This window comes from Giraffa tippelskirchi, chromosome 7 (genome assembly GCF_054371585.1).
Source record: "Giraffa tippelskirchi isolate mGirTip1 chromosome 7, T2T-mGirTip1v1.2.pri, whole genome shotgun sequence".
Lineage (NCBI taxonomy): Eukaryota > Metazoa > Chordata > Mammalia > Artiodactyla > Giraffidae > Giraffa > Giraffa tippelskirchi.
The window spans coordinates 13,944,122-13,969,793 of record NC_137281.1 but is presented as its reverse complement, the minus strand read 5'-3'; the positions used below and the strand labels follow the sequence as shown (position 1 = coordinate 13,969,793).

General features: G+C 47.2%; 2 protein-coding genes across 2 annotated transcripts; both read right to left on the bottom strand.

Annotated features, from left to right (window-relative positions):
• Window positions 1-8,035: 8,035 nt before the first annotated feature.
• On the bottom strand, window positions 8,036-12,816 carry LOC145512930 (F-box only protein 27-like). The gene is made up of 6 exons (XM_081507635.1): window positions 12,727-12,816; window positions 12,089-12,463; window positions 11,832-11,943; window positions 11,655-11,750; window positions 9,528-9,663; window positions 8,036-8,844 (listed from the first exon to the last, which is right to left on the bottom strand). Exons 1-6 carry the CDS (start codon window positions 12,740-12,742, stop codon window positions 8,659-8,661), a joined length of 921 nt encoding a protein of 306 aa, XP_081363761.1. The 5' UTR covers window positions 12,743-12,816; the 3' UTR covers window positions 8,036-8,658.
• A 6,784-nt stretch (window positions 12,817-19,600) lies between these two features.
• Window positions 19,601-23,711, bottom strand: LOC145515053 (F-box only protein 27-like). Its single transcript, XM_081514479.1, has 6 exons — window positions 23,644-23,711; window positions 22,996-23,373; window positions 22,679-22,793; window positions 22,501-22,596; window positions 21,128-21,263; window positions 19,601-20,455 (listed from the first exon to the last, which is right to left on the bottom strand). The coding sequence occupies exons 1-6, from the start codon at window positions 23,648-23,650 to the stop codon at window positions 20,312-20,314; spliced, it is 876 nt and encodes a 291-aa protein (XP_081370605.1). The 5' UTR covers window positions 23,651-23,711; the 3' UTR covers window positions 19,601-20,311.
• Between the last annotated feature and the right edge of the window lie 1,961 nt (window positions 23,712-25,672).

Below are 25,672 nucleotides of genomic sequence, written 5' to 3'. Positions count from 1 at the left end.
CTTATGTCCTCAAGGAGCCTGGCTGTCTCTCCTTCCCCTTCACCATCCTCAGTACATTGGCTTTTATCCATCAGGGTGGTGGCCTCAGTTGCAGGTGCTATTAACTACACACGGAGGCAGGAAGGAATGGGAACAGAGGGCCTCCCCTGAGGAGAACGGGGCCACATGGCCACCTTCCTGCAGGAGCCAGCATCCAATAAAGGGAAATATGTCTGCCTCCTGAGGCTGGCCCGTGGCTGCATCTCAAAAAATATCGCGGGGACTTTCCTGGTGGTCCAGTGGGCTAAGATCCTACCCTCCCAATGCAGGGGGCCCGGGTTCCATCCCTGGTTGGGGAACTAGATCCCACAGGGTGCAACTAAGAGTTCTCATGCCCCAGCTAAAGATCCTGCATACTGCTACAAAGATCGAAGATCCGACGTGCCACAACTGACCAGGGGCAGCCAAAGAAATAAAAATAAGTATTTTTAAAAATTGCAGTTCTGGGCTTCCCTGGTGGTCCACCAGTTAAAAGAATCTGCCTTGAAATGCAGGGGACACCGGTTCGATCCCTGATCTAGGAAAATCCCACGTGCAGAAAAATCCCAGTAAGCCAACGAGCCGCAACTAGTGAAACCTGTGCATCCCAGAGCCCGTGCTGCACAACAAGGAAGTCACTGCAATGAGAAGCCCGTGCACCGTGGCTAGAGAGTAGACCCTACTCGCCGTGACTAGAGAAAGCCGGAGCACAGCAATGAAGGTCCAGCGCAGCCAAAAATAAATAAATAATAAATCAAAATTATATATATATACTGTGTGGTTCTGTTAGCGAGGAAAGGGGATGGTTGACAAGTAACAGGGCTGCCACAGCAGAACTAAGATGACATCTGCATTTTTTAATAGCAGCCCAGTCATTGCTGAGCACTGGAGCGGGGCCTCAGAAGCACCCTGTGTGTCCCTTTGATTATGGGAGGTGGTGAGGAAGTCTTGAGAAGGAGCAGAAGAGTGGAGGGGGCTTGGCAGTCGATATTCACCAACCTGGGTGGAATATTTTAATATTTAAACAATCTGTTTGACTAACAGGTAGGTTGTGTCCGACTGTATGTGACCCCATGAACTGTAGCCCACCAGGCTCCTCTGTCCATGGGATTCTCCAGGCAAGAATACTGGAGTGGGTGGCCATTCTCTTCTCCAGGGGATCTTTCCGACCCAGGGATCGAACCTGGGTCTCCTGCATTGCAGATGGATTCTTTATCCACCGAGCTATGAGGGAAATCCCTGGGGATGCTCAAGAAAGCAGAACAGAGTCTTGCACATAAGGAAACAGGCTCAGAGACAGGAACTAATTCAAGATGGCTGAGAGGCGTTAAAGTAGCTTCTAAGCACTAAGGGTGTGCCTCTAATTACATATAATAACATAATGATACTAATTACATCTGACAGCTGTCCCTCTATACCAGGCCTTATTCCAAGCATAACACACATGTTAACACACAGTTTAACACGCAGGTGCATGCTGTTATATGGGTAGATATGGTACATAGTGAAGATATACCAGATAAATACTGTTATTGGCAATATTATGTAGAGGAGGAAGTTCTTAGAAGTTAAGTGGTTCACCCAGGGCAATGGTTCTCAACTGGGGCGACTTCGTCCTCCCAGGAGACATTTGGCAGTATTTGAAGACACTTTTGGTCTTCCCAGGTGGTGCTAGTGGTAAAGAACCTACCTGCCAATGCAGGAGACGTAAGAGATGTGGGTTTGATCCTGGGGCAGGAAGATCCCCTGGAGGAGGGCATGGTAATACACTCCAGTATTGTTGCCTGGAGAATCCCATGGACAAAGGAGCCTGGTGGGCTATCGTCCATGGGGTTGAAAAGAGTCAGGCACAACTGAAGTGACTTAGCCTACACACACAGCAAAAATAATTATTTATGGAGATACTCAAACAGTTCAAATTTCAATCCTCCTGTTAGTGACAAACACAAGGGAATATCGCACAAATTTTGATTTGGCTGCACTGGTCTTAATTGTGGCGCGTGGACGTCTCTAGCTTTTGTGGCCCACAGGGTGGCATGTGGGATCTTAGTTCTGCTACTAGGGATTGAATCCATGTCCTCTGCATTGGAAGGTGAATTCTTAACCACTGGACCACCAGGGAAGTCCCCCTCCTCCCCTCTGTCACCCCCCCACACCACCCCCACCACACACACTTGTTTTGGCTGTTTTCCTTGATCCAGAAGGGTTCTTTAGTGTACATTACAAGCTTATGGTATTGTCAGGCGAGTGTATGCTCCTTTGTCCTGTCTCATCACAGCGAAGATTTGGAAAGGAAAGGAAAGTCGCTCAGTCGTGTCCGACTCTTGGACCCCGTGGACTGTAGCCTGCCAGGCTCCTCCGTCCATGGGATTCTCCAGGCAAGAACACTGGAGTGGTTTGCCATTTCCTTCTCCAGGGGATCTTCCCGACCCAGGGATCGAACCCAGGTCTCCCACATTGGAGGCAGACGCTTTAACCTCTGAGCCACCAGGGAAGTCCAATTTGGAGTGACAGACATTAAAGCCCTCGGCGCGTCACAGCTCTCGGGTCTTGGACAGACCATGTCATAGCTCTCAGGTCTCGAATAGACCATGTTATAGCTCTTAGACAAATCAGTGTTACAGCTCCGTGTTACAGCTCTATTTTATGTAGAAAATAGCAGGAGAATCCATCCTCCAGGCGTGAGGGCATGCCGACCCAAAGATGCGAAGAGAAGAGGGTGGGGGAGTGCGCCAGCACACAAGAGAGAGACAGCGTGCTTTGGCTCCTTTTTTTATATGTTTTTTCCTCCCCTCTGGGCCTGCCCTATGTAAACTGGGCTAGCCAGGAGTGCCGTTTGTTCTACCTGAGGTCCTTACTCAGGTCCTCGGAGCTTCCTTTGTTCTATTTTTGTGGGCTTTTCCCTTCCTTGTCTTTTAGCCACCACCATTTTGGACTCCTGTTTCCTATTTTAACTACCTAAAAGTATTTTATTGTTTTGTGTCCTTTCATGAGATGGTCAGTCCATTGTCAGTCCACAAGAGGAGACAGAGGAGAGGCTCAGGGAAAGCAAGTTTCTTGTACTCACAGGTCCTAGAAACCGGAGGTGTGTCGCACAGGGCCACTTGGGAAGGACACAGTGTGGTCAAGGGATAGGAGATAGGACCCAGGGAAAGGCTTAGATCATGACCTTTACTGGAGCTTGCTCAGAAAAGAAAGGCTTCCTTGATGGCTCAGCAGGTAAAGAATCCACCTGCAATGCAGGAGACACAAGAAACACTAGTTTGATCCCTGGGTTAGGAAGGTCCCCTGGAGGAGGAAATGGCAACCCATACCAGTATTCTTGCCTGAAAAATCCCGTGGAATCAGAGGAGCCTGGTGGGCTACAGTCCATGGGGTTGCAGAGTCAAACACGGGACTGAGTGACTAAGAACACAGTAAAGGCAGGGGAGGGTAAACAGTTTGGAATGGGCCATCAGCATGATTTAAGTGGGCTTTGGACTCTTGATGTGCTTTCTAGTTGCTTGGCACTGGCCGTGGGATGATTAAGACAGAGGAATACAGGCATATCTTGGAGATTTTGTGTGTTCAATTTTAGACCACTACAAACAAGGTGAATATCTCAATAAAGCAAGTCACACGAATTTTTTGGTTTCCCAGTGCAATGATACCATGGGGCTCCTGAGGCCTTTCTGTGTCCCTCATTTCTCTGATTACAGGAGATAGCCTTCATTCAGCCCCCACGACCTTCCCTGAGAATGGGCAGATTCAATCAGTTAATAAGGGAGGGAATGCAAGATCAGGGAGAAACAGTCAAGAGCAGCCTTGGGGAAAGATCCTGTTTCTCCACCAACGGGTATGCACACAACAATATCTTTGAGCTATTTTGCAGATACTGAAATCCCCTCCAGGTGGGAGAAGTTAATGATTAACTTCTATGCTGCCCACAAGCATGTAGACCCCAGACCAGTTGGACATGAAAGTTGATGATGTTGACTCCTACTTACCTCGCCACCAACCCGTCAGAAGAATGTCCACCATCTGATAATGCCTTCTCTGAACAATTACTGTAAAAACTCTATCTTCCCCAAGTTAGAACACATGGTTTTGAGGGCATTGGCCTGCTGTGGGCTTCCCTGGTGGTTCAGTCAGTAAAGAGTCTGCCTGCAATGTGGGAGACCTGGGTTTGATTCCTGGGTCGGGAAGATCCCCCGAAGGAGTGCATGGCAGCCCACTCCAGTATTCTTGCCTGGAGAATCTCATGGACAGAGGAGTCTGGTGGGCTACAGTTCATGGGGTCGCAAAGAGTCGGACATGACTGAGTGACTAAACACAGCACAGCCTGCTGTGGTCCCCGCTTGCCCAGCAAAGCAATAAAGCTATTCTCTTCTGTGTGTGCTGAGCTTAGTCGCTCAGTCGTGTCCGACTCTTTGCGACCCCATGGACTGTAGCCTGCCAGGGTCCTCTGTCCGTGGGGATTCTCCAGGCAAGAATACTGGAGTGTGTTGTCATGCCTTTCTCCAGGGGATCTTCCCGACCCAGGGATCAAATGTGGGTCTCCTGTACTGCAAGTGGATTCTTTACTGTCTGAGCCACCAGGGAAGCCCCAACAGTTCTGAGACCAACCATAAAAGGTCAAAAAGTGAGTGGTAGTCTAGTTCCTGGAAATCTCCACCCCTTCCCCCCAAATAACCTCCCACTCATCAGCCTATGAAATTACCCAGCTCATAAAATCTAACCACACCATATTTTGGGGACTCTCCCTTTCTAGGATGACCCGTGTTCTGTCTGTGGAATGTGTTTCTCTCTAAATGAATCTACTTCTTACCTATTACTTAGTTTCTGACTGAATTCTTTCTGCAGTGAGATATCAAGGACCTGAGCTTCATTAACTCCTGAGACCAGGTATGATCTGTTAAAAGACCATGGATTCAATCTGGGTGTTGGCTGGGTTCAAGTCTCGCTTGCATCATATATAAGCCAGAATGTCTTCCCTAGATGGAAATATGTTACATTTCTTTCACTGGAACTCAGGGACAGCATAGGAGGCTGAAGCCTGTTTCCTGCAAACAAGAAATGGGGGTCTCGGAAGGAAAGGCTTTTGTACCCAGGAGGATCCTACTCAGTTTTGTTTCCGCTTTTTCTTTGACGCCCCTCAATCTTGGAGGGAACAGCTATGGGAGAAGAAAAGAAATCAAGTTTTGGATTGAGAGGTCACTCATAGACTTGTTAGGGGAACTCGGTTGTGCGGGGCTCAGATCAAACAGAGCAGCTTAGCTGTTTCAAACCACGAGCAACTCCATGGCCACCAGGCACTGGGGTTTCCCCATTCCACCCACCCCCTCCCTTTCACAGATAGAAGGGCCATAGTTTAGGCAGCCAGGATCTTTCTAGCAATGCCACCCCTGCCACCACTGTGCGTGTGTTTGTGTGTGTCCCCAAGGCTACCCCCATGGCTGCATATTTGCCAGAAGGACTTGGGGGTCTCAGCATACAGCTGGACTCACTCCTGAGACACACTCCTTTAGAAGGAGAGGCCAAGCTATGTTAATCCTTTTCTGCCATCAGGCAGTTATTTAATCAGTGTGACCTCTTGAGTCTAATGGGTGCAGAAAATACACACTAAAGGTGGTGATAGTGCATCCGGTTGTAAATGTGCTAAATATTTTCGGTGGAAAAATCCTCTGCTGTAACTATGACTTCTCTTTAAGTTTGAGATTGTGCCAAAAAAAAGAATTTGGATGTCCCTGATGGTCCAGTGGTTAAGACTTCACCTTCCAACGCAGAGGGTGCGGGTTTGATCCCTGGTCAGGGAACTAAGGTCCCACATGCCTCATGGCCAGAAACCCAAAACACAGAACAAAAACAATATTATAACAAATTCAATAAAGACTTAAAAAATGGTCTGTGTGTGTATATATATATATATATATAAACAAAATTGAGGCAGTTTTGGTGAGGTGGATGAACCTAGAACTTGTTATATAGAGTGAAGTACATTAGAAAGAGAAAAGCAAGTACTGTATAGTAATGCATATGTATATATATCAATAGTATCTAGAAAAATGGTATTAATGAACCTATTTGCAGAGAAGGAATGGAGATGCAGATAAAACGGAATTGTGCACACAGTAGGGGAAGCAAAGAGTGGGACAAATGGAAACAATAGCACTGACATGTATACACAACCATGTGTAACATAGATAGCTGGCGGGAAGTTGCTGTATAACACAGGGAGCCCAGTCTGGTGCTCTGTGATGACCTAGATGGGTGGGATGGGGGAGGAGAGGGAGGCTCAAGAGGGAGGAGATATATGTATAATTATGGCTGATCTGTATTGTTGTATGGCAGAAATCAACACAACATCGTAAAGCAATTTTCCTCTAATTAACAAATAAGTAAAATATTAAAATATACATTAAAAATATAAAGAGAAGGATGTGGATTGAGGACTGGCCCTAAGTTGAAACAGTTTCTGGGTAACAGAAAGTGACATGGAAGTAACAATACTCTTCTCTCTACATTTGCTTGTATACAGAATTCTCCAAACAAAATTTTAAAACCCTGTCAGCAAAGATGTCTTCGAAAAGTGGTTATATCTGAAAGTGAAGGGAAATTGCATTGGAGGATGTTTCATATTTGTTGTAACTTAGTATTCCTACACACACATATAGAAAATGAGTAATTCAGGTATGCAAAATAAGTAAGTACAAAAGTACTTACAAAATAAGTAAGTACAGTACTTACTTACAGAAGTAACTTCTATTCACTGTTCACCACTGTGGTAAGCCTGTAATGCTTTGGTTCATATTCTTGTGAAATCGCTCAGTCATGTCTGACTCTTTTTGACCCCTTGGACTGTAGCCTATCAGGCTCCTCTGTCCATGGAATTTTCCAGGCAAGAGTACTGGAGTCAGTTGCCATTTCCTTCTTTAGGATATCCAGAAGGTAATCCATAATACAACTACAAGGAAATATATATAAATATATATTTAAATAAGTATGTGTATAAGTTTAATTGAAGCTTCCCAGGTGGCACTAGTGGTAAAGAACCCACATGCCAATGCAGGAGATCTAAGAGATGTTAGTTCAGTGCCTGGTTTGGGAAGATCCCCTGGAGGAGGGCATGGCAACCCACTCCAGTATTCTTGCCTGGAGAATCTCATGAAAAGAGCAGCCTGGTGGGCTACAGTTCATGGGGTCACACAGAGTCGGACATGACTGAAATGACTTAGCACGCACATACACACATATTAAATTTGGCATATATGTAAACACACCTACAAATATGCGTATAGGTATGATACTACACGTGAGTATATATGTGAAAGTTAAGTAATATGTTTGCTTTTCAGGCAATGGTCTCCATCTTTCCCTTCCTGTAAATGCCTGTCTCATATTCCTTCTATCCAAAGTCCTCCGGTTGACCCAAAAATATCCTCCAGAGTTGAATCTGAACCAGTATCTACTCCAGGGCCACACACTGCATGTGGTCATGAATCTCGGGTCTGTTTCAACCTGTCACGCTCCCCTTTGGATGGTACTGACAAAACACCCTTCCCTTGGGGTGTGTCCCATCTTCTACTGCAGGTGGGGGGACAGTTCAGGGTGGACACATCAAAGGCAGCAGCGGCTTCATCTGCTTTCCATCTGGAGACCTGGAGCTCCTTAGGGATCCTGCAGCAGGGAACGGGCAGCTGTGACCCCTGGACTGGGGTGGGGACAGCCGGATCCTGCCATTGCATGGTTCTCTCTTACTTTCGTGACTGGAATGTCACAAGTGTGATGTCCCTGTGACACTGTGCCCACATCCACTGCCTGCCTAAGCCTTCTAACCCTGGTTGATAATCTTTGACCCCATGATTTCCTTAGGGCTTGGGAAATAGCGTTTTGACTGTTCCATTCTCTCCACTGGAGAATACCGTCTCTAGATGTTTCCTTCTGTACAGTTTTTCCTCAACTGAAACAGCTCCTTACTCTGAATCCAGTAGTCACCAAGGCTGTAATATTGTATTACTATTAAAAACTGTTGAGACAATTTGGCAAGATTGTATTACCTTTATTACCTATGATTGGCAGATATGTTCCTGATTTATTCTCTCCATATTTGAAAAGAATTTCAAAATGTAACAAAATAATTTTATACACCATAGGATCCAGGGTAGGGTTGGGCTCAGGGGACCACATCATTGTTCACAGGGTGGGCAGAACCCTCTGTCTCCAAACGGTTTTTGAGATAGTTTGACTTCCTGCTCTGAGTCCTGGTCCCAGTCTTGAAACCCCATGAGGTTAAGTTCCCCACCAATGGGGGCTGGGATTTTCTTAGCCAAAGGGATGAGCTTCTAGTTTAGACACGAGGAGATGGCTTTCTGCACAAGACCAATGAAGCCTCTGCAGCAGAACCAGAAGGAAACAAGGGCAGCGGGCACAGGGACTGAACCAGAGAGCCTGGCGTGGGGGGAGGGTGAAGAGCCTTCTCAACATTTCTCTGTCTTCACCTATGCGTCTCCACTCACTAGAGCAGTGGCAACCAGTAAATCTGATGTAAGAATGTTCTTCCTGTAGCTTCCAGAACCTGAAGACAGGGCCCATGAGAAACTTCAACTGGATTCATGTTATCCCCAGAGGCCAGGAGCTACAAGTCCTTAATACTGAGATGGCTCAGCCAGTGGTCCCAGAACCTGAATGAAAGGCATGATCAGGTAGTGCCTGACGGAGCCGCACGGTCACGCTGGGGTGTAATGGACAGTCTCCGAGCTGCTCACACAAGAACTCAAAGCCCCGGACCCACTGTTCAATACACACAAATCGAACACCTTTCTTGAGGTTGGAGAACACATGGTTGACCTGTAGACAGAAAAAGAGATAAGTCCCACTGTGCCATGGCCTTCCCCTCAAAAGCTGAGTTGGGGGCCTTCTGGCAGGTGGTATTACCTACAGATGGCTGCAACAAGGTCTCTACTTCCACACATCCTTCTAGAATCATGCCACTCCTCACCCAGCGGTGGGGTCTAATTCCCACCCCCTTGAATCTGGGCGGGTTTCATTGTAACCAAGAGTGTGGTGGGAGTGATGCTGAGTCCCACTCACCAAGTGACTTCCACGACGGGGTCACAGAGACAACGCAGCTTCTGCTGGTTTGTCCAGAAGCCTCATGGTGGAGCCCTGAGCCACCAGAAAGCAGCTGACTGCCTCAAAGCCACCATTCTGTGAGGAAGCCCCAACTAGAGCAAGCAGGGAGATCCCATGGCCAAGCTCTGAGACTAAATCAAGAGCTGCTTAGCCATCCACCAGCTGCTGTCTACACACTCACACTCCACCCTGCCCTTCAACTCCAGCCTGTGTCTGAAGGGAACGACATGAGACCAGAGCCAGAAACTCCCAGCAAAATCGTCCTCATAGAAACTATGAGAGGAGATAAGATGACTGCTGTTGATATTAAGCAACTAACTTCTGGGGCAATTTGTTAATGCAGCCATAAGTCATCACAGGTTCCACTGTCCTTTCCCACAGCCCTCTCAGAGACTCACCTCAAAGAAGAAACACTTGCCCAACCGATGGGTGGGAAAAGGCAAAGGAGAGAAGTGATGCAGGACAGCCTTGTTGGCATCTAAAAGTTGGACAATTAGCCGATACAAACAGACAGCGTCTCGGTCATCGAACCACCTGTAGCAGAAGGGAGACTGTGAAGCCTGATCTGGTCACCCCATCTCTTTGGGGGTCTGCCTGCCTTCACCTGAATGGCCTTGCCATGCATACAACCAAATGTTGTCATGGGAACTAGCACCGTCAGTGTCATGGGGGAGCTTGACCCCATTGCATATCTAACTGAATCCATATGCACTAAACACGCTCCCCAGCTGGTCTGCACATTCATTTCAGAAGGAATGATCTAGAATCCCAGGCTTAAAGGTGCATGTGCATGCTAAGTCGCTCAGTCATGCCTGAGTATTTGTGACCCTATGGACTATAGCCCTCCAGGCTCCTCTGCCCATGGGATTCTCCACACAAGAACACAGGAGTGGGTTGCCATGCCCTCCTCCAGGGGATTATCCCAACCCAGGGATCAAACCCGTGTCTCATATCTCCTGCATTGGCAGACAGGTTCTTTACCACTGGCGCCACCTGGGAAGCTTCAAGGGACCTCCTTCCATTGTCTTATTTCTCATCCTATAATATATTTCAGTGGCGGCCAAGATATCATTTCCAATGTATACAATGGTGATGTTTTAAGGTACAATTTTTTTTATCAGTCATGTAACAGGATCCAGGGGCACCTAAATAAATTGGTGGTGGGCTATCCAGCAACATTCAAAGAAACGACCTCCAAATAGATAGCTACATTTTGATGTGAGAAATTAAAATTTAAAGAATTAAGAGTAATGGGCTGTACAAACACACAAACAACTATCTTTCACAGAGACTTCATATCACTCCACTTCTTAGAAACAGATGTCCGTTCTACTTCTTCCCACAGTATTTTGTCCTAACTTTGTATTCATTTATTTTTGTGTTCTTCTGACTACCTTTCATACTGTTCTGTGTCAGTCACACACACACTCACACACACACATGCAAATAGCCTGTCAATATGACATGGTTGGGGCTGACCACATCCTCCATTATAGTCACATAATGGAGGCGAGCCACTCCAGGAAGATCAACAATGTGACTTAGGATGAAGGATGGACTATGAATTGACCTGGAGGTTAACACACGATAAAGCCCTGGTAAAAACTTGGGGGAGGGCTTCCCTGGTGGCTCAATGTGTGAGGAACCGGCCTGCCAGTGCAGGAGACAGGGGCTTGCTCCCTGATCCAGGAAGAGCCCACATGCCGCAGAGGAACTAAGCCTGCGCACCATACTAGTGAGCCTGTGCTCGAGACCCCGTGCCCTGCAACAAGAGAAAGCCACTGCAGTGAGAAGCCTGTGCACTAGAGAGCAGCCCCTGCTCGCCACAGCTAGATAAATCTCGTACAGCAGCAAAGACCCAGCACACCTATAAATAAGTAATACAATAAAACAGGCTCAGGGACTTCCCTGGTGGTCCATTGGCTAAGACTCTGCATTCTTAAAGCGGCGGTGGGGGGAGGGGCGGGTTTGATCCCTGGTCAGGGAACTAGATCCTACATGCCAGCCCCTCGTGCTGGAATTAAGACCCAGCACAGTAAAGCAAATAAATATTTTAAAAAAACCCACTCTTCTGTACAGCCTTTTCTCCACTGAAACAACTGGCTTTGCAGCTGGTGTATAACCCTGTCTTATAAAGACAGGGAAATGGAGGGACACTGTGACTTGCCCAAGGCCACAAAGCCAGGAAGCTGGGATTTGAGTGTGAGAGGTCTGGTTCCAGAATCTGACCTCTTAGACAACTCTTCTATCTTGTCCCCTCCTGAACCAAGGAGTATCTCATTCACAGACAAGACTTAGTTGGACTCAAGTCCTCTGCTAGGATCCAACCAGGCATCTTCCAGTCCAGGTCCCTTTGGGGGCTGAGAGACGGTTCAGGGAGAGGATGTTGCTAAGTAATAAAGCTCTGATGGTGATGAAGTCATTTCCCTTCCTGCTTATCCAAGAAGCTGCTAGGAGACCTACATGAAGTCACCCAAACCAAGGCCACTGCTCAGCTAAAGGGCTGTTTTTGTCATCACACTCACCAGTTGGAGACACAGATCTCAATCTTTCCACTATCCAGGAGTTCCCACCACAGACCCTCCTTCTCCAGGTCCAGCACCTGCTTCTGTTGACACCACCTAGGAAAGAGGGAGCAAGGTCAGTGAGAACCAAACAAGTACTCAACAACCGCCCTGACTCTTGAGAACTAGGGACATCACCTGTAGGTAGACAGGAACCAGCTCTGCATATCGACCATCGGCGGGCCCACCCTCGCATTTTCCTCTACACCCCAGGCAGCCCCGGCGCTCAGCATCGTCTGGTTCAAAAATCCTTCCATTAAAAAAAAAAAAAAAGGTTGGTGACCAAGTTCCCAGCCAGCCCACTCGCCCAGGTACAGGCCTCTCGTCTTTCCCGTACCTGCCCCTTTCGCGTCCTCCCACGTGCTCCCACAAGGACCCTTTCCTGGGCTCCCCACCTAGGCCATGAGGGTTCAAGAGAAGGTTGCGTCCTATGGGTCTGCGCTCGCAGAAGCGGCCCAGGATGCAGGGCCCGGGGTCGTCGGCAGGGGGCAGGCAGGTGCGGATGACGGGCCACAGGTCGGGATGTTTCCAGGGCAGGATGCTCCGCCACAGGCCCCAGTCGTCCACCACGTCTCGCCAGCGCCGGCACACCTGGCGGCAGTGCCGGAGCAGCGTGCTCGGGGGCAGGTAGCTCAGCACCTTCTGGAGCAGCTCGTTTGGCAGTCGGTTCAGGTCCAGCACCTCCTCGGGTTCCGGGTCCGGAGTGGCGACCCTGGCGGGCAGGCCCCCGGAGGCCCACAGGTCGTCCTCGCCAGGCCAGGCTGCGGCTGCTGGAGACCCGGTGTCAAGACGCCAGAAGGTCCATGACCTCCAGCCTCCACCAGCCCCGCCCCTGCCAGCCACACCCCAAGGCTGTCACTCCCCCAAACCCCACCAGCTGCCTCCCTATCTTCATCACCCCCAGCCCCGTCCTCAAGTCCCCAGACTCCCAAGCTGTCCTTGCCAGGCTCCCAGCCCCTCCACTCTCCACCGTGCTCCCCACAGCTGCCCCCCAACCAGTCCCCTCTGGGGCCGTGCAGCCCCCAAGCCCTACCCTGCATCTCAGTCATTGCTCCTTGCAGGCAACCAAACTTCAGGTGCCCCCATCTCTACATCTGCCCTTTTTATTCTCTGGCCCCTCCCTTCTTCCCACCCAGCACCACCCTCCACAACCCACTCCCACTCTCTGATTCCACATTCTCTGCCCGCCCCTCCCTTCTCACTGTCCTGCCCCTCCTCCCTGGGCCTCTACTTACAAGCCCGCCCCTCCCTTTCCTGCCTAGGTGATCTCTAGAAAATCCCTCCACTGGGCCTCGGGGTAGCTACTCAACTGAAGAAAAGCCTTGGAAGAGGGAGGGGTTGGCTGAAGTAGTCAGTCTTTACATTGTCACCCCCACCAGTGACCCCTTGGCATGTCCCTAACCAGGTTGCAAGACCCTTGGTGCTGGGCTTCCCTGGTGGTCCAGTGGTTATGAATACACCTACCAATGCAGGGGACACCGGTTTGATTCCTGGTCTAGAAAGCTCCCACATGCGGAAGCGCAACTAAGCCTGAGCGCCGCTACTACTGAGCCCACGTGTAGTAACTACTGAGATCTATCTGCATGTGCCCTAGAGCCCATGAAACCTAACAAGAGAAACCACCGCAGTGAGGAAGTTGGCAAACTGAAACTAGAGAAAGCCCGTGCGCAGCAACGAAGAACCAGCACCGCCAAAAATAAAGAAAGGAATTGTTGTTGTTGTTCAGTTGTGTCCAACTCTTTGCGACCCCATGAACTGCCAGGCTTGCCTGTCCTTCACTATCTCCCTGAGTGTGAATCCTTGCTTTTAATCTGTGTATCAACTCTATCCAGTGTATGCTAGCAATTTGATCCCTGGTTCCTCTGCGTTTTCCAAATCCAGTTTGTACATCTGGAAGTTCTTGGTTCATGTACTGCTGAAGCTTAGTCTGAAGGACTTGAGCATAATCTTGCTGGCATGTGAAATGAGGGCAAATGTACGCTAATTTGAGCATTCTTTGCTGTTACCTTTCTTTGGGATTGGAATGAAAACTGACCTTTTCCAGTCCTGTGGCCACAGCTGAGTTTTCCAAATTTGCTGACATAATGAGTGTAGCACTTTAACAACATCATCTTTTAGGATTTGAAATAGCTCAGCTGGAATTCCATCACCTCCACTAGCTTTGTTCATAGTAATGCTTTCTAAGGCCCACTTTACTTCACACTTCTGGATGTCTGGCTCTAGGTGAAGGACCACATCATCATGGTTATCTGGGTCATTAAGAGCTTTTTTGTACTGTTCTTCTGTGTGTTCTTGCCATCTCTTCTTAATCTCTTCTGCTTCTGTTAGGTCTTTGCCATTAAAAAGAAAAAAAAGACCTTTGGTGCTGAGCAATTGCTGTTATTTGGGTCAGACATCTGAGTTGGAGGCTTCCTATTCATTAGGTCACATAAAATTCTTACCACCTTTAAGTATCCGACATCACTAACTCAGATCACATTGCGCAGGAGAAAACAGGCTCCAGTAGGAAGCAAATGCATTTCTATTTGATGCCCTAAATAAGTGCTTTTGTTGTTGTTTAATCATGTTGTAAGTCATATCCGACTCCTCTGTGACCTCATGGACTACAGCCTGCCAGGTTCCTCTGCCCATGGGATTTCCCAGGCAAGAATACTGAAGTGTGCCGCCATTCCCTTCTCCAGGGGAATCTTCTCAACCCAGGAATGGAACCTATGTCTCCTGGTTGGCACGTGGATTCTTTACCACTGAGCCACTGGGGAAGCCCCAGCCAACCTTCATGGAGTCTTTTATTACCAATCAGGGTAATAGTAAATACGGCTATGTCCCCACTTCACAGCTCAGAAAACTGAGGCCAAGTGACCTGCCCAAGGTCACACGGCTAGTAGGTGGCAGAGCTGGGATTTGAACCTAACCAGGCTGCCTCAGAGGACTTCCCTGGTAGCTCAGCTGACAAAGAATCCGCCTGCAATGCAGGAGACTTTGGTTCTATTCCTGGGTTGGGAAGATCTGCTGGAGAAGGGATAGGCTACTCACTCCAGTATTCTTGGGCTTCCGTAGTGGCTCAGCTGGTAAAAGAATCCACCCACAATGCAGGAGACCTGGGTTCAATCCCTGGGTTGGGAAGATCCCCTGGAGAAGGGAACGGCTCCAGTATTCTTGCCTGGAGAATTCCATGGAATGTATAGTCCATGAAGTCACAAGGAGTCAGACACAACTGAGCGACTTTCACTCAGGCTGGCTCAAGAATCCTTGGTTTTAATCTGTATACTGACTCTATCCAATAAAAATAAAAGGAGAGTTACACATACAATTTTCAACATCAGCAAGTAAAACTAGACCTAGATTCTTGCCCACATGGAACTTACCCTCTAGGGGGAGAGACATGGTGAATAGGAGGCATGCTAAGCAAATTAGATACTATTGGGAAATCAGTAAAAAATAAAATCCTCTGGGATTTTCCTGGCAGTCCAGGGGTTAAGACTCTGAGCTTTCGCTATAGCGGGAGTGAGATTGATCCCTGGTCAGGGAACTAAGATCCCTGCATGCCAAGGTCTGTGGCCAAGAAAAAAAAAATCCCCCTGCCACCCTTCCCCTCCAATCCTCTCCACAAATGTAGAAGAGAATAAAACATTTTTTAAAAATGAAATAAGCATGAAATCAGATTGTGATTCACATGGGCCATCATGAACATAGACTTAACATGGAAATGACCTCGCGTATTGGAAGGTGGTCAGTGCTACGGGAAGTCGAGCAGGAAAGGGGAAAGGAGGCCATCAGCAGTCTGGGTGGGAGACCCTGAATTCTGAGACATGGATTGATTCTTATACAGGACAAACTTCTTTTCAATGTGTACATTTTCAAGGCTATTTTTACTGTCGATGTTTTCTAACATGCCCCAAATTGGAAGAATGGAAGGAGCACCCTGCCCCAACAGTTCACTCCTGGCCAATCTGTTTTCATCTCTACATCCCCTCTCACTTGCTCCCCCCGGGGAATTTGAAGCAAATCTTAGAAACCACCTCAGTCCCTGGGGTCACAAAGAGTTGGACACGGCCGAGCAACTCACTCATTCACAGTTTAGAAACCACACCCTTCTGACCATAGCAACACATTATTTTTCTGATGTAATGTAATCTGTTTGCTAATAAGATTATGAAAATTGATTGGATCCAATCAGGGGTTTAAAAAAATAGACAAAAATCTTCAAGTAAAGCTCAAAGGGAAAATACTGACAAATAAGTTTGTGTCTCCATTCTTCAATTTCCTCCTGAGAGACAATCACTGTTAATTTTTGGAATCATATCCCATGGAGTATGCTGATTAAGAAGAAAAACAAATATAATTGGGTTCCAAAAGGGCTTTCCACCTAGAAGATAATGATTTGAGAGTAATGGCTTCCAGGAGGGGTAGGTGTATAAGGCACCCCAGGGGCCTTTTGAGAAAGTTAGGGCTCAAAAGTTTTTGGTGTCACAGTAATGGGAGTGCTTTTCGGAAGCCGTGCGCGGGACAGCGCCCCCTAGGGGAGAGCCGTCCTGACTTCGTCCTTCTGGTCCATGTTGTGCGTGCTTTCCTGTAGGAGGAAAGCTCTCAGGTGGGCAGTCACTCACTCCAACTCCATCTGGCTTCATGTACATCTGGAACAGAGCCAGTGCTCGTGAACACTTATCTTAACTCTTAAACGGCCAGGAGGGAGCTCTTTTGACATTTAGAGAAAGTCAGCTTGATAAAACACCTTTTCAATATTCTGACCCTGAGAGAGGAAACAATTTCCTAGGAGGAACCTTAAAGTTATAACTCTTGGTATGTCCTTGAAAGGAAAAACAGCCTACATCATCTGAGACTACAGCCTTAGCTCAATTAGTAGAGTTTAAAACAGAAAGGGAGAGAAAAAAGTGGGAGAGGGACAGAGGCTTTCCGAAACTTAAGCTGGGAAGGTATGAGATCTCTGTCTGTGTCTATCTAGATGTATGTATGTCTGTGTGAAAAGTGAAAGTATCAGTCACTCAGCAGTATCTGACTCTTTGCCACCTCCTGGATTTAGCCCATCAGGCTCCTCTGTCCATGGGATTCTCCAGGCAAGAATACTGGAGAGGGTTGCCATGCCTTTCTCCAGGGATCGAACCCAGGTCTCCTGCATTGTCAGGCAGATTTTTTAACATCTGAGCCACCAGGGAAGCCTAATGTCTGTGTGTACATTAAAAATATATGTCCTTATCTCTGGATGGTGCTATCAAAATATTACAACATTAATATTCATTTTTCCCATCTAAAAGTATGGGATAACTTTCCATTTCTCTAAATCACCTTCAATTTCCTTTATCAATATTTTATAGCTCTCAGCATATAAGAGTTTCACCTCCTTTGTCAAATTTATTTCTAAGGTATTTATCTTTTGATGGAATTTTTTGTTTGTTTAAATATTTATGTGTTTGGCTGTGTTGGGTCTTAGTCGTGGCATGCAGAATCTCTGCTGCGGCTTTCTAGCTGTGGCTCAGAGGCTCCAGAGTGTGAGGGCTCAGTACTTGTGTGTGGGCTTAGTTGCTCTGAGGTATGTGGTAGCTTAGTTCCCTGACTAGGGATCAGACCCTTGTCTCCTGCATTGCAAGGTAAATTCTTAACCACTGGATCACAAGAGATGTCCATGCTGACATTTTAAAAGGGCTTTTTTTTTTCCAATTTCTGATATTTCATTGTCGGGGGAAAGAAATGCAACAGATTTCTGTACGTTAATCTTGTATCTGCTACCTCACTGAATTCATTTGTTAGTTCCAGTATTTTTGTGTAAAGTCTTTAATGCTTTCTCTATATAGTACCATGTCATCTGCATTTATGGCGACTTCACCTCTTCTCTTCCAATTTGGATATCTTTTATTCCTTTCTTGTCTCATCCTGGTTGCTAGGACTCCCAATATAATGCAGTATAGAAGTGGTGGGAGTGGGCCTCTATGTCTTGTTTCAGATTAGTGGGAACGCTTTCAGTTTTTCACTGTTGTGCATTATGTTGACTGTAGATTTGAAATAAGTAGCTATAATTATGTTGAGATGTGATCCCTCTATACTCACTTTGACAAGAGTTTTTATTGTGGGTGGATGTTGAATTTTATCAAATGCGTTTTCTGCATCTATTGAGATGATCGTGTGGTTTTTGTCCTTTGTTGATGTGGTGTATCACACTTGATTGACTTGCATATGTTGAATCATCGTTGTGATGCTGGGATAAATCCAGCTTGATAATGGTGTATGCTCTTTGTTGGATTTGTTTTACTAGTATTTTGTTGAGAATTTTTGCATCTATATTCATCAAAGATATTGGTCTGTAGTTTTCCTTTTTGGAGTGGTTTTGTCTGGTTTTGGTATCAGGGTGATGGTGGCTCATAGAATGACTTTGGGAGTGTTCTCTCCCCTTCAGTTTTTTGGAAGAGTGTGAGAGCAATCAGTAAAAGTTCTCCTTATGTTTGGTAGAATTCCCCAGTGAAGCCATCAGTCCTGGACTTTCGTTTGCAGGGAGTTTTAAAATTGCAAAATCTATTTCACTTCTAGTGATAGGTTTATTCAAATTATCTATTTCTTCCTTATTCAGTTTTGTTGTATGGGTTGTATGTTTCTAGAAATTTGTCTATTTCTTCTAGATTGTCTAATCTGTTGGCATATAATTGTTCATAGTATCCTCTTAATTTTTAAAAAATTTCTGTAATATCCGTTGCTAGTTCTCCTCTTTCTTTTAAAATTTATTTACTTCATATATTTTTTGGCTGTGCTGGATCCTAGTTGCTGTGCCTAGGCTTTCTCTAGTTGTGGAGAGCAGGAGCTGATCTTCTTTGCAGTGCATGGGCTTCTCACAGTGGTGGCTTCTCTTGTTGTGGAGTGTGGGCTCTAGGTGAGGAGGCTTTAGTAGTTGCAGCACAGGGGCTTAGTAGTTGTAGTTCATGGTCTTGGTCCCTCCGTGGCATGTGGGATCTTTCTGGACCATGTGGTACATGGGCTTCTCATTACGGTGGCTTCTCTTGTTGTGAAGCACAGGTTTTAGAGCATGTGCTCAGTAGTTGTGGCCCACGGATTTAGTTGCTCCTCTGCATCTGGAATCTTCCTGGACCAGGGATCGAACCCACGTCCCCTGCATTGGTAGGCAGACTCTTAACCACTGGACCAGTGATTGCTTTTTCTTTAGGGCAATTGTCTCCACCTTTAACTTTCTCTAAATGCCTGACTCATATTCCTCATGTCTAAATTCCTCCAGTTGACCCCAAAATATCCTCCAGAGCTAAATTGTCCTAACTATGACCCATGCCAGAGCAATAGAGCTCATTAGATCAGGAGGAAGGACCACACAGGTTCCTTCAGGACCCACATTACATGTGGTCACAACTCTTTTAGGTCTGTTTCAACCTGTCAACTCCCCTTTGGATGAAACTGACAAAAATACCCTCCCCTCAGGGTGTGTCCCATCTTCTACTGCAGGTGGGGGGACAGTTCAGGGTGGACACATCAAAGGCAGCAGCAGATTCATCTGCTTTCCATCCAGAGACCTGGAGCTCCTTAGGGATCCTGCAGCAGGGAGGGGGCAGCCATGACCCCTGGACTGGGGTGGGGACAGCCGGATCCTGCCATTGCATGGTTCTCTCTCACCCTTGTGGCCAGAATGTCACAAATGTGGTGTCCCTGTGACACTGTGCCCAGGTTCACCACCTGCCTAAGTCTTTTAATGCTGATTGATAACCTTTGACCCCATGATTTCCTTAGAGCTTGGGAAATAGGGTTCTGACTCTTCCATTCTCTCCACTGGAGAATACCTTCTCTAGATGTTTTCTTCTGCACAGGTTTTCCTCAACTGAAACAACTCCTTACTCTGAACCAAGTAGTCACCAAGGCAGTAACAATGTATTTCTATTAAAAAAGAGCTGAGACGCTTTTGGCAAAATTATATTATATGTATTACCTATGATTGGAAAGATGTTCCTTAATTATTCTCTCCATATTTGAAAAAAATTTCAAAATTACGAAGTAATTTTACATACAATACAATCAATCCAGGGTAGGGTTGGGCTCAGGGGATGACTTCGTTGTTCACAGGGTGGGCAGAACCCTCTGTCTCCAAACAGTTTTTGAGGTAGTTTGACTTTCTGCTCTGAGTCCTGGTCCCAGTCTTGAAACCCCACGAGGTTAAGCTCACCACCAATGGGGGCTGGAACTTTCTCAGCCATGGGGATGAGCTTCTAGTTCAGACATGAGGACAGGGCTTCCTACATGGGACTAATAAAGCTTCTGATGCAGAACCAGGAGGAGACAAGGGCAGAGGGCATGTGGGCTGAACCAGAGGTGCCTGGCGTGGGGGGAGGATGAGGAGCCTTGTCCTGCTACAGCATTTCACGGGTTCACCCATGGACCCCCACGTGGTAGAACAGGAGTTGTCTTAGAGTAGCAGCAGCCAATAAATCTGATGGGAGAGCTTTCTTCTTGTAGCTTCCAGAATTTAAAGACAGGGCCCAGTAGAAGCCTTGCCTGGATTCATGAGGTTCCCAGAATCCAGGCAGTTACAAGTCCCCGAATACTGAGATGGTTCAGCCAATGGTCCCAGCTCCTGGAAGGAAGGTCAGGTAGTCTTCAAGGAGAGCCCTTGATTAGGGTTGACAGACCCGCACGATGACACTGGAGTTCATCAGAGAGACTCCATACTGCTCATTTCTGAACTCCGAGTCCCAGATGTGGCATTCAAAAGACACAAAGCGAACGCCTTTCTTGATGTTAGAGAACACGTGGCTGGCCTGTAGACAGAAAAAGAGGTTAATTCTTGGTGTGCCTTCAAAAGCTGAGTTGAGAGCTTCTGGCAGGTGGTATTTTCCCTAGATGACTGCAACAATGTCTCTACTTCCACACGTCCTTCTAGAATCAATGCCACTCCTCACCCAGGGGTGGAGTCTAAAATTTCCATCCCCTTGAATCTGGGTGGATTTGCTTGTAACCAAGAGTGTGGTGGGAGTGATGCTGAGTGACTTTCACCAGCTGACTTCCATGGCAGGGTCACAAAAGCAATGCAGCTTCTGCTGGTTTCTCCAGAAGCCTCATGGAGCGCTGAGCAACCAGGAAGCAGCTGACTGCCCTGAAGCCGCCATGCTGTGAGGAAGCCCCAGCTAGAGCAAGCAGGGGGATCCCATGGCCAGGCTCTGAGACTAAACCAAGAGCTGCCTGGCCAGCCACCAGCTGCTGTATACACACGCACAGCCCACCCTGCCCTTTAGCTCCAGCCTGTGTCTGAAGACAACTAACTGAGAGACTGGAGCCAGAAACTCCCAGCAGAGCCCTCCTCATAGAAACCATGAAACATGATAAAATGAGTGCTGTTGTTATTAAGTCACTGTATTTGAGGGCAATTTGTTAAACAGCCATAGATCATCATAAGCCCCACTGTCCTTTCCCACACCCCTGCAGAGACTCACCCGAGAAGAGACACTGTTTCTACCACGCCGGATGGGAAAAGGCAGTGGAGAAAAATGGTCCAGGATGGCCTGGTTGGCATCTAGAAGATGGACAGTTAGCTGATATATACAGTCAATTCCTTGTCGGTCGTTCCGCCTGTGGGAAAAGGGAAAACCTGAAGGTTAAACTTGCCTTCCCATCTCGCTGCGGGTCTACCTGCTTCATCTGAATGGGCTTCTCATGCATGCAAGTGCAAAATAGTTCTGTGGTCCCCAGGACTTCTACCATCAGTGTCACATTGGAGCTTGGCCCCTCTGCATCCCCAGTGAATCAGTCTACACTAAAGAAGCTCCCCAGCCAGTCTGCATGCACATTCATTTCAGAAGTAATGAACTAGAGCCATGTTCTTCAAGGTACTTCCTCCTATATTATTTCTTACTCTGTGTTCCACTGGTGGCAAAAGATGTGACTTCTAATGTGTACAATGGTGATGTTTTTAAGATACAATTTTCTTTTCAATCATTTAAAAAGATCCAGGGAAATCTACTGGAGAAGAGCATGGCATTCCACTCTAGTATTCTTGCCTGGAGAATCCCATGGACAGAGGAGCCTGGTGGGCTACAGTCCATGGGGTGACAGCTGAAGTGACTGAGCACAGCACAACATAGAGAAATCTACATAAATTAGTGATGGGATATCCAACAAGATTCAAACACAGAACATCCAGTGTCCTTCAGTGGTAAATGGATAAATTATGGTATATTCCCGTAATGGAATATTATAAACCAGTGAAAGTAAAGTAACAGCAGCTCCATACAATTATGGATAAATTTACAAGCATGTTATTGCTTAAAAGAAGATACATACTCTATACTGTATGACTCCATATATATTAAATGTCCAAATGAACAAAACTGATCTATGGCAACAGAATTCAGGATGGTACTACCCTTGGGTTGGAAATGATGGGGGACAGAGCACGAGGGATGATGAGGGTGGGGTTTGCTAGCAATGTTCTGTTCTTGATTGAAATGAATGTGTTCACTTTGTAATAATTCACTGCATTGCACAACCAAGATACGTGCTTTTTTGGTGATAGAAATTAAAAATTTAAGAATAAGAGTAATAACTGGTGTAAATACACAGTTATCTCTTTTTACAGAGACTTCCCATCACCCCACTTCTTAGACATAGAAGTCCATGCTACTTCTCCCAGAGAATTAATTTTGTCCTAATGTCGTATTCATATATTTTTATATTCTTCTGATTTGCCATTCATACTGTTCTGTGCCAACCCCACACAGGTACCTACAAAAAATATAGTTAGAAATTAAAAAAATTTCAAGCCAAGATCAGTGCTTAGCCGAAGGGCCATTTTTGTCGTGACACTCACCAGTCAGAGACACAGATCTCAATGTTTCCACTATCCAGGAGTTCGCGCCACAGACCCTCCTTCTCCAGGTCCAGCACCTGCTTCTTGTGATACCTCCTAGGAAAGAGGGGGAAAGCTCAATGAGAACCAGGCAAGTACTCAACAACCGCCCTGGCCCTTGGGGAAGAGGGACGTTCACCTGTAGGAAGACAGGAAGCTGGTTTGCATATAGGCCCTCGGCATGACCTCCAAGTTTTCCTTCTCTTCCGCCCAGTCATTTTCACGGCTCAGCACGGTCCATTTCTGGAAGCCTCCTGTTAAATGAAAACAGTTAGTGCCCAAGTTCCTTGCCAACCCACCTGCCCAGGGATAAGTCTCCCCGGGGGTTTCCCTTGGGGAAACTCCTGCTCTTCTCTTGGGATCCAGTTCCACCCGGTTCACGGAGTCCAAGCGCCCCATGTGTCTGGCCCCTCCCACCTTCTCCCTGGAGTAAGACCCCTTTCCTGGGCTCCCCACCTAGGCCACGAGGGTTCCGGAGGAGGTTGCGTCCTATGGGTCTGCGCTCGCAGAAGCGGCCGAGGATGCAGGGCCCGGGGTCGTCAGCAGGGGGCAGGCAGGTGCGGATGACGGGCCACAGGTCGGGGTGTTTCCAGGGCAGGATGCTCCGCCACAGCTCCCAGTCGTCCACCACCTCTCGCCAGCGCCGGCACACCCGGCGGCAGTGCCGGAGCAGCATGCGTGGGGACAGGTAGCTCAGCACCTTCCGGAGCATCTCGATGGGCAGTTGGTTCGGACCTGGAGCCTCCTGGGGTTCGGGCTCCAGAGCGCAAACACTGACTGGCCAGTTTCTGGAAGCTGAGGTACACATGGTCTCCTCTCCAGGCTTGATTGCCGCTGAGGGAGAGTCAGTGTCCAAACGTCAGGGACCTGCAGCTCCGACGGCCAGCCCCCACAGCTGCACTCCAAGAGTGCCATCTCCAAACCCTGTCAACTGCCTCTCCATCCTCACCACCCCCACCAGCCCCATCTTCAAGTCTCCAAACTCTCAACTCATGCTTTGCAGACTACTTCAGGCCCTCTCCTCCACAGGCAGCACAGCACAGCGCAGTGCAGCCGACCCCGACTCAGCCCACCCCCGTGGCCTCGCAGACCCCAGAATCATACCCTGCATCTCAGCCAGTACTGGTGGGCTAGCCTCTCAGCTTGTTTTCTGTGCCTCCATCGCCAAGTCTGCCCTTTTTATAGGCCCGCCCCTCCCTAATACTAGTACCGCCCACCCGGCCCGCCCCCTGCCCCACCTTCCCACTGATTATCCAATCTCTACCCCTCCACGCCCTTCTCACTGTCAGGCCCCCTCCTCCCTCGGCCTTGAACCAACCTACTAGCCAACCCCTCTGGCCCCGCCCCTCATATTCTCCAGAACCCCTTCATCAGGTTGTACTCAGACTAAGGGAGTTAATATGGAGCCAAATGTGACATGGACAATGTTGTCGGACATTTATTAATACAAATGTTATAGAAATTATATGAAGTTCCCCAAATTTTAAGTATGCCATGATGCAGTCATGCTTCCAGATATTATTAAATATCTTAAAATTTGTATGTCACAGAAATAGCCAAATTTGACTATTGCATTGTTATCAGGTCTTAAACCATGCGTAAGTCTTTTGCCCTCGTATATAGTTATTGTGTTACTCCGATGCTTTTACAAAAATGCTTGTCGATGACTTGCTTTTATGCTACAAAACTAAACTAGACTTGGTAGCAAAGGGACTTTCACTTTGTGTGATGGTTATTTCAGAAACGACTCTCTTATGGAAGGCTACCGAAAAAGTAGTAATGGGGTCTCCTTTAACTATGTCTCACAGTCAGTTGGGTCTCTTCTATACTTTCAAAACACGCCACACAATTCTACAAGCCAACAGACTTCTTATGAAGTATTGTTGTTTCCAGTTCAGTTCAGTCGCTCAGTCGTGTCCGACTCTGCGACCCCATGAATCACAGCACACCAGGCTTCCCTGTCCATCACCAACTCCCAGAGTTTACCCAAACTCATATCCATTGAGTCGGTGATGCCATCCAGCCATCTGATCCTCTGCCGTCCCTTTCTCCTCCTGCCTCCAATCCTTCCCAGCATCAGGGTCTTTTCCAATGAGTCAACTCTTTGCATGAAGTGGCCAAAGTATTGGAGTTTCAGCTTCAATATCAGTCCTTCCAATGAACATCAAGGACTGATCTCCTTTAGGATGGACTGGTTGGATCTCCTTGCAGTCCAAGGGACTCTCAAGAGTCTTCTCCAACACCACAGTTCAAAAGCATCAGTTCTTCGGCACTCAGCTTTCCTTATAGTTCAACTCTCACATCCATACATGACTACTGGAAAAACCATACCTTGACTAAATGGACCTTTCTTGACAAAGTAATGTCTCTGCTTTTTACAATGCTGTCTGGATTGGTCATAACTTTCCTTCCAAGGAGTAAGCGTCTTTTAATTTCATGGCTGCAATCACCATCAGCAGTGATTTTGGAGCCCAGAAAAATAAAGCCTGACACTGTTTCCACTGTTTCCCCATCTATTTGCCATGAAGTGATGGGACCAGATGCCATGATCTTAGTTTTCTGAACGTTGAGCTTTAAGCCAACTTTTTCACTCTCCTCTTTCACTTTCATCAAGAGGCTTTTTAGTTCCTCTTCATTTTCTGCCATAAGGGTGGTGTCATCTGCATATCTGAGGTTATTGATATTTCTTCCAGCAATCTTGATTCTAGCTTGTTTCCTCCAGCCCAGCATTTCTCATGATGTACTCTGCATATAAGTTAAATAAGCAGGGTGATAATATACAGCCTTGATGTACTCCTTTTCCTATTTGGAACCAGTCTTGTTCCATGTCCAGTTCTAACTGTTGCTTCCTGACCTGCATACAGGCTTCTCAAGAGACAGGTCAGGTGGTCTGGTATTCCCATCTCTTTCAGAATTTTCCACAGTTTATTGTGATCCACACAGTCAAAGGCTTTGGCATAGTCAGTAAAGCAGAAATAGATGTTTTTCTGGAACTCTCTTGCCTTTTCGATGATCCATTGGATGTTGGCAATTTGATCTCTGGTTCTTCTGCCTTTTCTAAAACCAGCTTGAACATCTGGAAGTTCACGGTTCACGTATTGCTGAAGCCTGGCTTGGAGAATTTTGAGCATTA

What these genes read in the sequence shown, in the direction of transcription:
- LOC145512930 (XM_081507635.1), bottom strand. An exon ending in TGGTTCCTGTCTACCTACAG is followed by an intron (nt 11,751 to 11,831) that starts GTGATGTCCCTA and finishes CCTCTTTCCTAG; the next exon opens with GTGGTGTCAACAGAAGCAGG. An exon ending in GAGATCTGTGTCTCCAACTG is followed by an intron (nt 9,664 to 11,654) that starts GTGAGTGTGATG and finishes CTTCTGCTACAG; the next exon opens with GTGGTTCGATGACCGAGACG.
- LOC145515053 (XM_081514479.1), bottom strand. An exon ending in GAGATCTGTGTCTCTGACTG is followed by an intron (nt 21,264 to 22,500) that starts GTGAGTGTCACG and finishes CTTTTCCCACAG; the next exon opens with GCGGAACGACCGACAAGGAA. An exon ending in GAAACAGTGTCTCTTCTCGG is followed by an intron (nt 20,456 to 21,127) that starts GTGAGTCTCTGC and finishes TTCTGTCTACAG; the next exon opens with GCCAGCCACGTGTTCTCTAA.